At 40.4% G+C, this 15,626-nt stretch overlaps 1 protein-coding gene and 1 pseudogene across 1 annotated transcript; both read right to left on the bottom strand.

Annotated features, from left to right (window-relative positions):
- Nucleotides 1–3,860: 3,860 nt before the first annotated feature.
- Nucleotides 3,861–4,826, bottom strand: LOC112967290 (olfactory receptor 10A7-like). The gene has a single exon (XM_026068353.1). The coding sequence runs from the start codon at nucleotides 4,824–4,826 to the stop codon at nucleotides 3,861–3,863; it is 966 nt and encodes a 321-aa protein (XP_025924138.1).
- A 4,110-nt stretch (nucleotides 4,827–8,936) lies between these two features.
- Nucleotides 8,937–12,413, bottom strand: LOC112967229 (annotated as a pseudogene).
- Between the last annotated feature and the right edge of the window lie 3,213 nt (nucleotides 12,414–15,626).

Below are 15,626 nucleotides of genomic sequence, written 5' to 3'. Positions count from 1 at the left end.
TCTCCCTTACCTTAAAATGAGTTGGGTCAAGGCAGAAGCTGTATGCTTGGTTTAGACTAATGCAGGGTTCATTTGGGCTGGCTTTAGCTATCTGAAAATTAGTATTGGAACTGATCTCAAAAAACTTTAAACATCTGCTATATAGGTGTTTACATCTAAGTTAGTTGCTTTTGGCTCTCTTAATATCCAATAATCAGAAAAAGGTACTTTTAGGGTGAAAATCAGCTGACCAAATGATGTCTTCTCTAGGAGAAGTTGAATCTTATTCCAGGCTGTGTTCACTGTACTGACTTTATCTTATCTGACCTAAAAGGGGCCTGAGGGCCTGATACAGACACCTATGCCATAGATACCCATAGTGCATTAAATAAATCTTTCTAAATTAGTCAGCTAGACTTCATCCCTTGTCCCTTTGATAAGCAATAGCCATGACAACAGAGACTGATCCCATTGCAACTTTCAGGCAGCCTAAAGGAGTTGATAAGCAATCCAATTTCACTTTCCATTTCTGGAAATGTAGGAGAATGGTGTTGGGGGTGTGTGTGTGTGGAAGCTCAGGGATGATAGGGGCAGGTATTAAGTACTGCTGCCTGTGATTTGTGACTGAGAGGCACCACTCAAACAGCGGGGTTTGGTGGGGCAGGGAATAGGTCTGGGTCTGGAGTGGCTCTGTGTGGAGAAGCTGGCTACAATCTCTATGGGGTCAGACTGCTGGGGGCCTGCAGGCTAGGCTTGAGGGGTATCAGGTAAACTGAGGTAGCGAGGGCTATATTTCAGATCTGAGCTACAGTCCTTGAGCCTGGGGAGGCTGCGGGAGGAGGGTAGCCCCAGGGTGATGTGTGGGCCAGACTGATATGAACGTGTGTGCTTGTGTGTGTCAGAGATGTAATAAGAGTCACAGGGGGTGTTGTGGGGGTATCATCAGGCTGTACCGTGACAGGGAGGTCTGTCCTGTTCACTGCCCCTTGGCTGATTTCTGCCACGGTGACCTGGAAAGCAGGAAGAGGTGTCTGTTCAGACGCCTTTGCTGTGCTGCCTCTGCTCCCTCCCAGGAGCCTGGATATGCAGAAGTGCTGTGTTGCTGCAGCCCCTCTGCATGCCCCACAAATCACATCAAGCAGAGAGAAACCTCAGGCAGGTGAGGGCTGAAAGCATCATCTTCAGATGGACTGAAAAGAGCTACTTGATAAGAAAGTTTGTTACTTCTTTTGTCTTCCTGCAACCATGTCTCCGGTTTTCTGGTCTAATCAGCCTCTTGGGAGGGACACTTGCATTTCCTGTTGCTGCTCCACCTCTAACACCTCTCAGCAGGCCCCATTAAAACTCCAGGAAACTTTACTTCTGTGTCTGCCCTTCACACTGCATCACTCTTCTCCAGGGGCTTGTTAGAGTGAGGAAACTATAATGAGCTTTTTGTTGCCTCTAATTCTCTGTGCACTCATCGGGTGACTAATAGGAGAAATTGGCTTTCGGGAAGAGTTTTGCTAAACTTCAGGATTTTTAATGAGCACATGACATAAGAGGGGATTTTTTTGTTTCTTATTTTTAAGCCTAACAATGTTAAATTAATATGCTCCAAATGAACTTAATGAATGCCTGTTTCCAGTAGGAGCTGACAATGTCAGACAAAAATGAGCATTATCTTTGTTGTCAAGCATCTTGTGGACTGTCTGTCTCTGGCTATTTTTCTCATGAGTGCCAAAGGACTAAGCTGTCACTGATAAAATCTTCCCTCTTACCAGCCCCTTCCACAGCAGAAATAGCACTGCCTTACAGTCCTTCAAGAGCTCCAGTTCCCTCTGGAGCTGTTCTTGTAAAATTACCTGCACACTCGGTTGGGTTGTATAATCCTCTAGTTACAAAAAATCATGGCATGTATAAAATTATTAAAAAGCTGAGTAACATTTTTTAACATTTTGAATATGTTTTTTTTAAACTCTTTCACTTGACTGTAAGATGTACCAACGGAACCAAGCCTTGCCCCATTGCTAGAGACAGGCATATGATCAGGAGACGCAAACGAATACGTAGACATGAGCACAATAAGATGACAGAAGGAAGAGCAGAGAATTAGCGGGAATTAGTGATGAGAGTCTTTATTGGTATTTGTCCAAGAATTAGACAGATAAATATAAGGTAGAACCAATAAATATCAGACTGATGGAAAAAATGCTTGATAAGTAGACAGGCGGGCAAATAGGCAGCTGGACATATTAGTGTATAAATGAAGAAAAAGGCAGAAGAAAACTTAGTTGTATATTTAGGTAACTAAAGTATTAAGAATACAAGTGTGTCTCATGCAGACCCAGACTTTTTTTTTCTTTCAACAAATGAAAAATATAATTATAGAACATTATAGAAGTGGGGGGAATATTTGCAAGGTGTGGATCAATTTTAGAGAATGATTTTGTGCAACAAAATTAATTGATTAAAACTTGTGGAAATTGTTGACATTTGTGGAGTTCGTATATATTTGTAATTTCCCAACAGCAGCTTTTGTTTAAGAAGTGGGCCAGATTTATTTTTTGGAAAAAAAAAAAAGTCTTAAAAAGTTAAGCAGGTATAACCAAGACAAAACATTTTGTTTCAGGATGAATGACAGCAGCTGCTCTTAGTCCAAAATTAAACTGGTGAATGATATGATTTGTCAAAAAAGACACAGAGGAATGGGTGGACAGACTAGATTTCCTCTTGAGGCCACTTCCATGCTGTTTTCTCTAACATGGCTTCAATTGTAGCCCATAGGACATATAGACATAAGTAACTGGGGTGCTTCCCACAAAGTGAAATGGGGGTAAGACAATTTTGTGGGACAGGAAATCACTTGTTTACTCAGATACGCATTTAAAAATGCAGATAGTCAAAATCTGAATGGTGATATATAGTTAGGTGAATTGATCCTCCTGTGTCCAGAAGTGAGGTGGGTGGAAAAACACTTGATTGCTACAGAGGAAAATGCTATTCTGGTCAAAATGATGTAAATCAGGTATTAATCACACAAACTGAAAGGGAAAATGCTGCTCAGATACAAGCAAGACCAGGTCTGGGGTTGAAATTAGAAGGAATAAGAGAGAAAATAAAAGCACAAGCCACACTTCACTTTAATGAACACTCCTTCTGACAGGCCGGAAAAAGGATCAGACAGAAAGGGTTAGGTTCAAATGAGTTAAAAATAAATCCCCTCCCATAGCTTTCTTTCAGCATACCTGAACAGGGAAGTACTTCCTAGAAAGCTACTGCAGCTGGCTGGAAATGTTTCAGTTTACCATTTCTGTTTAAAAATGAGCAAGTCACCTGCTACATTGGGAATGAGATCTTTGTTTTGAGAGAAAAAAATCAGATCAAGTCTAGACTTGAACCGGGTCTCTCTCATCAACGGGAAGGACACTTTCAGGAGTTACAGCTCTCTTCTTGCAATCATAAGATACTAATTTGTTTCTCATCTCATTATTGAGGGTTTTTTTTTAATGTGAAAAAGGTTCCAGGCTTTCACTTTTACTCTGATGGAGGAGTAAAACATTTTTTTTCAAGCGAGATGCTTTTTGTACTTATGGACATACAGGCATAATCATGGGAGATGATTCATCTCATTGAATTAGAATTTTATAATGAAGACATTCACATTTTAAATATTTCAACACTGAGTCAGGTTTGCTTATTTGATTGCAAGGCCAGAGGTACAATCACAATAATTCATTCTAATATGCCAAGTAAAAAAAGGTCAGATATTTTATGTTTTTAGTAACAAAGGACTGCTAAAAGGGCACAGATATTTTTGAAAGGTATTCCACTTTATTTAAAAATTCCATTAAAAATTTGTTATTAGGGGACCAATTATTTCTAAATCTACAAGGAATCCCTCACCCAGATAGAAGAAAAATGGCAAGCTGCTTCATAACTAATCTTCTGTCAAAGCATCTCCTCAGGCTTTGCTTGACTTCCTGATTTCTCAGGCTGTAAATGATGGGGTTCAGCATGGGGGTGACAACTGTGTAAGAGAGGGAAACCATTTTCTTCATGTTGGATGAGAGGTTGGATTTGGGTCGCAGGTGAATGATGCCAGCTGTGCTGTAGAAAAGAGTTACTACCACGAGGTGGGCTGCACAGGTGGAAAAGGCCCGCTTCTGGCCCACACCTGAGGGTATCTGAAGCACAGCATGGATAATGCAAAGGTAAGAGATGGCTATTAGTGAAAAAGGGATCATCACTATTATGACAATAGCAATAAAAATCAGTAGTTCAAACAAGGCTGTATCTGCACATACCAGCTTCAGAACAGGAGAAACATCACAGAAGAAGTGATCAACCTTGTTTCCTCCACAAAAAGGCAAGGTAAATAACCATGTGGTGAAGCCCACAGCCCCAGGGACACCAGAGAGCCAAGACCCAATAGCCATCTTGACACAGAGGTTCCTGTTCATCATTGTGCTGTAGTGCAATGGATGGCATATTGCCACTTGCCGGTCATAAGCCATTGCGCCTAACAGGAAACACTCACAGGTGACAAAAAGTACAACACAGTTGAGCTGCAGGGCACAAGCTGTGAAGGAAATAGTTTTTCTCTCCACCAGCAGAGTCATAAGCATCTTGGGGACAATGCTCAAGCTGTAGCAGATCTCCGCCAAGGCGAGATTCTTTAGGAAGTAGTACATGGGCGTGTGTAGGGCAGGGTCAATGGCTGTGATCACAACAATAAGAGAGTTGCCTATCATGGTGGCCAGGAACATGAAGAAAATTGCTGTGAAAAATAGAAGCTGCATCTTGCCATGGAAGGCAAACCCCAAAAGTATGAAGTGGGCAATGATGGTTTGGTTTCCTGGCTTCATTTCCTCAACAAGTTGCATCCTAAGACAGAAAAAACACACTACAAAAGGATTAGTAGCTTGGGACAGACTTGTGGTCTCAGAAATAGCTACAGCTGCAAATAAATTGGGGTTTAAGATACAAGATGAGGCATGGATATGGCAGTGACCCCAGAGTAAAAGAGCTCAGCTGGGGAACCTGTACAAGATGATTTTTAACAGTCACAGGCTGAGATTTATCTTCTCTAAATTAGATGAACAGAAGATAGACATACAAATTTGAAATAGCCTTCCTGTGTTAATTTTATATAGAAAAAAATGGACATCTTCAAAGGACAGGTTATCTTATCATAAGAGGCATCTATGATGAGCCAGAAGAATTTCACTTTTGATAGGTTGGATGTCTCTCACTTAACTTCAGCATCTAGATACAGACATTTACAGGTGAGGCAGTCATCTTAGAAACACTCTGTATTTAAGGAATAGATCACAGTACAGAAGCACAATTTGTTCCCATTTAAGACAGATGTCAAAGGAATGCCAGTATTGACTAATAATGAAGTGAGTATATGATTACCAATTTTTAGATAGCTGAAATTAACTGAAATTAATTTCACTCTTGGTGCTTAAAGCTAGGTGATATGAAAACCCTTGTGGCTCCCCACCTACTGGTTTGATTTGTGGGCAGAGATGACCTACCTATGTTAGAATTATTTTCATTAGTTAACCTTACCTGCAAAAGTACAGTCCAAATCTAGCAAAGATGAAATTAATGAAAGTGTTATGCACTTACACATATTTCATCAAATCTTACAAAATTTGTATCCTAAATTTTAATTTAAGTTTTGAGAAGTAAGAAGATGTTTACTATACAGATAGCTGCCCACATAAAAGAGGTCACCAACATCTGCATCTTGCTGCCATTTTGTGGGAATTTATCCCTCATGAGCTCTACTAATGGAATTATTTGTCTGGGAATCTTCTTGGACTGTTTTAGCCAAAATATACTTGGCTGAGTTTGAGTGTGCTGGATTGAGAAATGATCACTAGTTTCATTTCATCAGCTGTTGCATGGAAGGTAAATCTCCAGAAGTTAACATCAAACTGCTGGAAAAAGTAACATCCTGAAAGGCTGTATTGATTTGCTAAAGGTCTCGGGGTGGGATTCAACTGTTAATTCCAGCTTTGTAAAAGTAAGGTATCTGGGCAAGATAGTTATGCTCCTTTGGTTATGAGGAAATAACAAATAACAAATGGAAATAGCCTGCACAAGAATGTGCTTCATTTGAATTGATTTACCTGTCTTATGATTTAATGAATCACTTTTTCTGTGAATTTTTAATAAAGAGAAAGTTTTACTAACTTAAACTAAGAGACCTAACAGCTATGCACTGGAAACTAGGTAAGATCAATGCCATTCCTTACAAGTACAACACCGTGCAGAGTAGAGCAATGAAGAGAGATGGCAAAAAGACAGCAAGGCCAGATCATAGAGGAAATTAGTCTCACTAAATGTGGATGATTACAATGCACATATCTGTTCTAATTTTCATTTTATTATTAGGAAGAAAGAGGTGCTTTTAAGGCATGAGTAACCTGTTAAATTTTAAAGAAGACTTTAAAATTATATTAATTTTGCCAAACTGTCTGTTTCTTTCCACTTACAAAGAAAAGATAGCTTAGATATAGATGTCTATACTGTAGAAATTTAAGATTAAGCAGGATAAATCCCAGCTTGCAAATTAGGAAAGTCACAGCCATACTGTGACAAAAAGAGAATAATACAAAACATTTTTCCTATATTTACAACATTGCTATTGAGATCAGAATCTGGCCCACAGGATCTGGACTGCAGCTTTGCAAAATGGAACTAAGAATTAGCATTTCTTCTTCAGGATTTACATGCATGAGATCAGGATATACAAGTGCAACAAAAATTCCAAACTAATAATGGGAAACAGATTGCTTCGACTACCATGAAGATATCTGTATGTCTGGTGGGAATTTGGCTTCAACCTATAGATTAAGAAAGACTCTTGCTACTGACACAATAGTGAAACTGTATCATTAATAACCATTTCAATTATACAAAATGGCTTAAGATTTTGGGGGCTTTGAGTTTTCAGAATTTCTGAAAACGCTTTTTTTTTTTTTTAACCTTAGCAATGATGAAAGAGAAAATGAGTAGATCAGAAGGCTAGAAAGAAATAGATAGATAGAAAGAAACAGTGTATTTCATATGTTCAATATAATTACGATCAATATAGGTAGCTACAATTGCCAATTATAGATGATAGAAATAAGGAAGGATTTTCTGGGTACAGTTAATCTTTCTCCTCCATAGACATCTAAAATAGTACAAATTGCTCATGCTGTGGAGGTTCCTATTTCTCTCAGATGACCAAGTGAATAATTCAGAAGTAAAAATCTGCATTGCCAATGTGTAAAGCTAGGCGGGATGGACACCACTTGTATATCCTAATAGTAACTCTGGGTTCCAGTTGGAAAAATAAACTATGGAAACACACTTATGTTTTGTTTTCGTCTTAGAAATCCACTAACTATGAAGAACAGAAATTGAAATATTACCTTATGTTACTAAAACAGATAGAATTTTATCTCTTTCTTCAGTAGGGGCAGAAAGGAGGAGAAATTGTGAATACAGAGTTGAAAGAAAACAATCCCTTTTTTTCCCTCTGTAAGAAGCAACATCTCCCCTCTGACTTCAAAGGCTCCTAGGGCTTGTGGGTGGAGGTATTTGAATTTTCTTGTGCTCCCAGTAGGACAGGGTCTCCAGATAGTGATTTGCTGTTATGATGAAATCATAAGTTAAAATGACCTTTTTTTAAATCCATGGACTATATAACTATGCAGTATATTTTAAGAGATACTAGAAGTCTAAATATACTATAAGTAATGTTTCTTTCCACATATTCAGAGTTGCACAAGTAACTGATCTAATTGATATCAGTAATTATACCACTAATAAAAATATAATTTCTTTTTCTTATTCTTATTCAGTTTACTAATACTAGACAAAATGGAATTTAGCATGTGTTGGTTTCCAGTAGTTATATTTTCAAGAGATTATAGAAACAAATGCTTGGATAAACAGTGGTATTGTGAATATGGAATATTGCAATATGAGACCAATGTAACACATAGCACTAAACAGTACAAGAATAACAGCTATTCTGATAACATTTGTTTATTGTTTTTGTCCACCTAAGTCTGGAAATGACAGATTGTTATCATTTGATGGATGTCCGCTTCAGTCATCTGAAGCACTTTTGATGAGGGTGTGGTAACTCAGTGTAAGGCAGAGGTGAAGGATTAGGTGATAAGAATTCAGGACCAAAGGACTTAACAGCTGATCAATTCCAGTAAAATTTGGGTTTGTATCCTGAAAAAGCTAGAAATGCAAGTTGTTGTACCAGTGCATCACAAATGGGAACCATCACAGAGGATTCATTAATACTCTCCTGTTGCAGAAGGGCTCAGACTTGGGCCCTGACTCCCTGACTACACAGAGCATGCTGGGACTCATCCTGCTTCTGGCCTGGAATGAGTTAGGTGGCTCTCTTGGCATTAGTGTGAATGCAAATGTCTTTGGCATGTCATACGGCAAGCGTAAGTTCACCTGAAGATACAGCCAAAACAAACAGTACAGCCACAGCTAGTGCGATGCTTCCTTCTTTGTACAGAAGGATTGTGATAGAATAAGGAAGTTCTCTCATTTAACTCTCATTAAATGTGTCTGTAGGGATTTTTGATGACTGATTTTCAGTTATGACTGATTTTTAATACTATCCAAGTTTCTTTTGATTTTTTCCAAAAAAAAATCTCACTATTAAGATTTTCAAAAGAAAATTATTTGTCTGCCAAGGTCCTCGCATGACTTCATAGTCATCACAGTAAAGTAATTTACAGCTAGGTATACTTTAGTCATCACAGCACCCTCATGAATAGGAAGGAGACAGTTCCATATAAAAACAATGAGGACACTACACAAACTCACAGTCTCCAGTGCATCAGGAAGCTGACGACTGAACCAGGAGTAGCAGCCCTTCTCAGCACTGTTTCCAGAGGACTAGGTGTCTTCTGCTACTGTCTTTCTACCTCTGTCTCCTTGGCCTATGTACTTGTTAAACAGTGTGCAGAGAAGTCTGTGCCTATGGTCTTCCTCAGAATGTCTTTCACCTCCTTATTCCTCAGACAACAGGTCACAGGGTTCAATGCTGGAGTCAACACAGAATGAAAAAAAGATTACCGTATTGAAGTTGAATGGATGGGTCCTCTTGGGCTTGGTGTACATGAAGATATTGATGGAGAAGCCAATGACCTCAGTGAGATGGGAGTACAAGTGGAGCATGCTTTGCTCCTTCTCTGGGCGGAGGACATACCCAAGATGGTGGACATGATACAGCTGTAGGAGATGACAATGAGGAAGAGGGGAATCAACAGGACAACCAGGACCAGTGCAAAGCTTGCTGTCTCTACCAGAGATATGTCAGTACAAGAAAAGTTCAGCACTGGAGAGATGTCACAAAAAAAATGGTTGATGACCATTGATGGTTGATTCCCCCTCAGTCTTCTCTTCTCCAGGCTAAACAGCCCCAGGGCTCTCAGCCTCTCCTTGTATAAGAGATGCTCCAGTCCTTCATCATCTTTGAGGCCCTTCACAGGGCTCACTCCAGGATGTCCATGTCTTTTTTGTACTGTGGAGCCCAGAACTAGACACAGCACTCTAGGTGTGGCTTCTCCAGGGCTGAGTAGAGGACAGGGATCACCTCTCTCAACCTGCCGACAATGGTCTTCATAATGCAACCCAGCATACCATTGGCCTTCTTTGCCATAAGGGCACATTGCTGGCTCATGTTCACCTTAGAGTACGGCAGGACTCCCAGGTCCTTCTCTGCAGAGCTGCTTTCCAGCAGGTCAGCCCCCAGCCTGTACTGGTGCATGGGGTTATTCCTCCCTAGGTGCAGGACTCTGCCCTTCCCTTTGTTGAACTTCATGACGTTCCCTTCTGCCCATCTCTCCAGACTGTGGAGGTCCCTCTGAATGGCAGCACAGCCCTCTGGGGTATCAACCACTCCTCACAGTTTTGTGTCATCTGCATTTCATTTTTATCTGTCAATTTTGACTGTACAACCTGTGACACTGGGTAAGTCCAGTCATATTGTTTTTGCACTCCTCTATCTCTGCCAGTGACAAACACTGTATTAGGCAAGAATTTTCATGTTCATATAGCTTAGGGCAGAACGGAAAGGATAGAAGGGATGTTATGACTTTAGTCATTGCACTTACCCCTAGAGAACTATTGGAATATCCTTAAAATGTCATCTAGTTATCTAGGCTCCTCCTGTAGTCAAAGGAGGAAAAAATAAAGGAAGATTACTAATCCAGATGGAAAAGATTTCATGCCTAGAGAAGATATGTGTGTGTGATTCATCTAGTGTAATTTAGCCATGTAAAAAACCATGACATAGCTCACACTCTGGAAGTGCCTGCTTCTCTCTAGTGTCTATAAAGGGAGCTTGGGCTTCTGAGTTAAGATGTAGATATAGCTATTACATTTTATATGGGACACAGGCTAGTACAAATACCATGTGGGAAGCACAAGGAACACCCCTTCAGCTGGTACTTTTTTTCTCTCACCCAAGACCAATAACAGCTAAGGAAGTCCTTCCTTTCCTGTCTGGAGCAACATTGGGTCAAAGAAGTTAATTTAAATCACAGTTGATTGATTTTAACTAGGAAGAGGAGAAGACCTCACACAGCTAGACATCTCTCCTGTTCAGGAGGTGATGAGCAGCAGCCCTGCTTCCCAGCCTCCTATCAGGTCCAGGTACCTCTGCTGAGAGCAATGCTTCTTCACACAAGCCCGTCTCTTCTGCCCTGCTCCCATGGTGGTTTAAACTAATCTCTCTGACTTCCCGGCAGTGCACTAGGATGAAGGAGAACTGATAGCATCCCAGATACTGGTCTCAACTGGGAGGTGAAAAATTTGCCATGCTCAGTAGAGAATGGTATGTATTGTTGGACATGGACAACAGATGAAGCAGAGCAAAGAAGCAGCTATGCAGTGTAATGAGCACTGTGGGCTGCAGGTGATGGAAAGGGAGGTAACACAGTCTGTTATACAGAATGGGAAGTGGAGAAGAAGGGTTTAGAAGGAGAAAGGATGTCTACATTAAGGAAGATTGATGCCTGCCTAAATCCTAATGAGAAACCAGAACTCAGAAAAGTAGGATTCATTACACCTTCCTGACTGTCTGAAAGCATAAAGGTTTAAGCAATTATCTAGTCATAGGTAAATCCAGAGATCAATGCTACTTAGTAAAAGTAAAGGTTTCTAAGGTATCTAAGATGACTTTTTCCCCTGGTGCTATCCGCTTTTCATTATTGACTATAGATTTCAGATGACCAGCTTAGAGCTGGTAAATTTTTCTGGGGTATTTAAATATGAGATGGACTACAGAAATGAAGTTGCTGCAGAATTATATGTTTATAACAGGATTATATGACATAATTCCTATAGTATCAGAGCAGTGGACATAACAACCTAGTTATTTTCACCCAAGCCTTTGCTTTCTGAACTGAAGTGCAGGAGTTGGTTTGATTACCTTTTTGTTTAATTTTTGGTGGATTATTACTATTATGCAACATGTTTGGAGACATCTCTTGTCTTTGCTAGGGCAGTCCTGAAAACCTCATGAACTTTCCTGTTTCTCAGGCTGTAAATGAAAGGATTCAGGAATGGAGTTACTACACAGTAGGAAACAGACACTACTTTGTCAGACCTAAAGGTATAACTCACTGATGGCCTCACGTACATATAAATGGTGGACCCATAGCGTACAGCCACCCCAACAGGTGAGCTGTGCAAGTGGAGAAGGCTTTGTATTGCCCTGCAATGGATGGCATCCTCAGGACAGCATAGATAATATGTACATAGGACGCCATTATGAGCATGAAGCAGCCCAACACCACAGTCCATGTGCATGAAAGGAAGCTGATTTCATTAATGGAAGTATCTGTGCATGAGAGCTGCAAAACAGGAGCCAAGTCACAAAAGAAATGATCTATCTTATTGGGGCCACAAAAAGACAGTTGGTAGAGAAAGACTGAGGGGAAAAGGGGAACAAGGAATCCACTCATCCAGCAACCAAAAGCCAGGTGGCCACAGACTCTGGCATTCATGACAGTTGCATAGTTCAATGGGTGGCAGATGGCTAAGTAATGGTCATAGGCCATGGCCACCAAAAGGAAGTTCTCAGTAGCCCCAAGGAAGATGTTGAAGTAGAGCTGTGTAATGCAGCCTAATGCACTGATGGACTTCCTCTCCGCCAGGAAGTCCACTAGCATTTTGGGAATAGTGTTGCTCATATGCCCAGTCTCCATCATGGCTAGGTGGCTTAGAAATAGATACATGGGGGTGTGAAGCTGCTGGCTTGTCTGAACTATGACAATAAAAGCAATGTTCCCTGTAATGGTGAGCATGTATACCAGTGAGAGGAGGACGAAGAGAAAGAGCTGGGTTCCATGGGAATTGGAGAAGCCTAAGAATATAAATTCAGTCACAGAGGTCTGGTTCCCTGAGAACATCTCTTCCTCTTCCTCCAAGATACTGAAAAAAAAAAAAAAAGATGGAATTATATGCAGGAAATTAGGCTTACTATGGCGTAGGAAAATGTTCCTTATATGTTAAAGGAGACAAAAACAGGAACATGTAGTCATGGGACTGGATGCTGAGAAAAGAATTATAGGAATAGCTGGACTGGGTTTTCTGGGGTTTATTGTTCATCTTAAAAAGTGTAGAAGTCAAGAGGATTCTGTCTACACCCCAATAATTTCCACAACCAAATCTAGAGAGTTAAACAAAAGGCATATGTTTTGGGTGTGAAGTAAAACCTTATGTCAGTTATTAAATAAAAACAATTAGAAATTATGAATGAAATAATTACAAAAATTATGGAGTTGCAAAAATATACTTTTAAAAATAACCTGGATATAAATGCTATTCCAAAAAGACAAAATTCTGTTCTGAACTGAGTGATCATAGGAAAGAGCTACTCCATGCCTCATATATGAATATTATTGCAAACTAAATGATAGGTGGGCTTCATTTTGACATTAAGATAGCTGCATTTTGGTGTTTTCCATCTAGACGTCGACATGTAACTATCATTACAGGCAGATATGGAATGAGATTTTTTTCAATGCCCAAGTATTACCAAAACATCCACATGAGTCTGAAGTATAGGATTTAGGAAAATACAACATTTTTGATCTAGAGATCAAGTGAGATGCTCCACATAATCCAAAATAACAAGAGATGACAATGTTTAGTCAACAAAATCCCACTGTAACAGCATGATCCAAAGAGATATTTAGGACATCACTGCTGGAATGTGGGTTAGATCAGTTTAGAGGCGCAAGTTCTTGACTGCAGTAGAAAATGTCTCACCAGTCTGAACTCACCTTGCTGCAAGTGTAGCATACCAATTTTTTTACTCTTATAAGGCAACATTGCTATCATTCCCAAGCCACAGTGAAATCCACAGTGACATTAAAAGAATAAAAATCAGGCATACTGCCTTGAACTGATTCCAGAGTGCTAAACTAACTGTTTATAGCTACCAAATTCAATGGATTTTTCAAGTGTTGCATTTACCATCAGCTAGCTGGGACTTAATCTATTACTGGTACAATTTCCAGCTATTTCATCAGAGTATTTAACTCTGCAAAATCCTGAACATAAAAGGATGAAGGGCAGTCCTCCAAATATTTCTGCATGGAGATGCTCCACTCACATGAGTTTTCATCCTGAAGTCACATAGTTTATAAATGTGATTATCTACTTGAAAGATAAGGGATGCCATTATTAGTGGTACCATTTTAGCTATCACTGTTATTATGAGAAGTATTACTGTATGTTCATCATTAGAGTTTTAAATAAATATCTAAATAAATAGATTCATATTTTGAAATATGCATATGTGTTTCTATTATGAGGAAAACAATGGAAAAAAAAGATAACATGAGGAGGAAGAATCCAAGCTGACGTGTACATCAAACTTCTATTTACTTACAAAGAATGAGATTTTAAAAAACAGGGATAAGAACTAGGTTATGAAGTTATGCAGATTTTTTAAACAACTATTCTTGACCCTTGATAAACTGCATGTGTCTTTGAAAATCTTGCCTTTATTTAAGAAAAATGTACCCAGTGGGAAATCATTCTGGGTTCAGAACTGGACCCTTGTCTATCTCTGATTTTTGGAGTTCTGGTGTCTCTCTTACCTTCCTTTCTTGCCAAGCATTCTCCTACCTTGAGTGATATTCAGTTAAATTCTATTATTTCCAGGCATTACAAGTTTTTTAGAAGTTGCAGACTGTATTTCATACTGGTTTTCACCAGAATAAATTTCCATTACTTTCTGACTGTTCCTGCTCGAGAAGAGTTGACTATCTTATCTCATCTCCTTTTTCAATGATCCTTTACTATTTGCTCTCCATTTTCACATCAAGCAGAATTTATGTTTACATTCTTGGATCTCTTTCAAAAACTAGCTTATTTTTGACTCTCTTGACCCTAACTTACTGCTTTTATGTAAGCACCAAGTAAACATTTCTATGATCACTTTTTGTAGCCTACCCATGGGCTTATAAGAAATAACCCACAAGAGGTTCAGACTACCTCTGGGATGCCATTTATTATCTATTTAAAACCATCTCATTATATTTTCTCTGATGCTGCTAGTTATGCTTAGCCATTACTTAATGATTATGGGATTGGATAACCCCATAACTATGATAAGTGCAGCTAACAGAGGCAGGCAACAGATGCATCAATTTGTACAGCAGTCTCTAGGCTCTGCTTAGATCTTCTGGGGACTTTGTTGGAGATTGTGGGGGATTCCGGGGAACCCTGTGAGGAGCTAGATGGTGCTTGCTGCTGACAGGTAAGGAGACCCAGGCAAGGACAGCCATAGGAGGCCTTAATTTCTGAGAAGCTCTAACAAGCTCTAGAAGCTGCTAAAGAGCTCAGTGGGTTGCCCCCCAACTGGAGGGAGCTGGGGCCTTTGTTCCAGCTGACACCTGACTAGGTAGGGTCAAGCACCCTTTTAGCCAGCGTTACGGAGAGGCCTATAAAAGATCCAGGTCCAGAGTGCAGCTAGCAGATGCAGTAGTTTGCACGGCAGTTAGTGCAGAAGGGTGAAAAGAAGAGGTCCTCATTTCAGTTCAGATCATCACGCATGTCCTCAGGTATGGTGCTGACATGTCACAGGGCATGTTCCCCAGCAGCTGTTGCAGCAGCTGCCCCTGCCATGTCAGAGGCTTTGACCCAGACAGAACTTCAGATGGAGGATGCAACTCTGCAAGTCTCAGGCTGAAGAGTGTCTGGAGCCTCTTTCTGAGGCTGGGGCAGATGGCCCTCTTTCCTGCTGGAGGTCTGCCGTTGTTGAAGAGCTGTGTTGCCAAGTGAAGACTGGGTATGCATGTGTGGTTGCAAGCGAATATGAGACCAGGCTAGCGGTGAATAGGTGAAGTGGTTTGGAAACCAGGGCTGTGTGGGGTGTGTGTGTGTGTGTGTGTGTGTGTATTTCTGAGGGTGAGGCACCTGGAGGAGCTGGCTACCGGAAGGACCGGGGATCCCAGGTAACCGTGGAAGAGACTGTAAGGTCTGGGGGTTGACTGAGAGATCCACTTGCATGTGTGTCTGTGTGTGTGTGTCTCTGTGCAGGAGGCAACTGGGGACAAGAGGATCCACGGGCCATCTCTGGGGAGACTGAGTGTCTAAGCCCACCTACTGTG

Source organism: Apteryx rowi, unplaced genomic scaffold (genome assembly GCF_003343035.1).
Source record: "Apteryx rowi isolate R43461 unplaced genomic scaffold, aptRow1 scaffold_27, whole genome shotgun sequence".
Classification (NCBI taxonomy): Eukaryota; Metazoa; Chordata; class Aves; order Apterygiformes; family Apterygidae; genus Apteryx; species Apteryx rowi.
The sequence above is the reverse complement of the archived record's forward strand: the minus strand, read 5'-3'. Positions and strand labels throughout refer to the sequence as shown.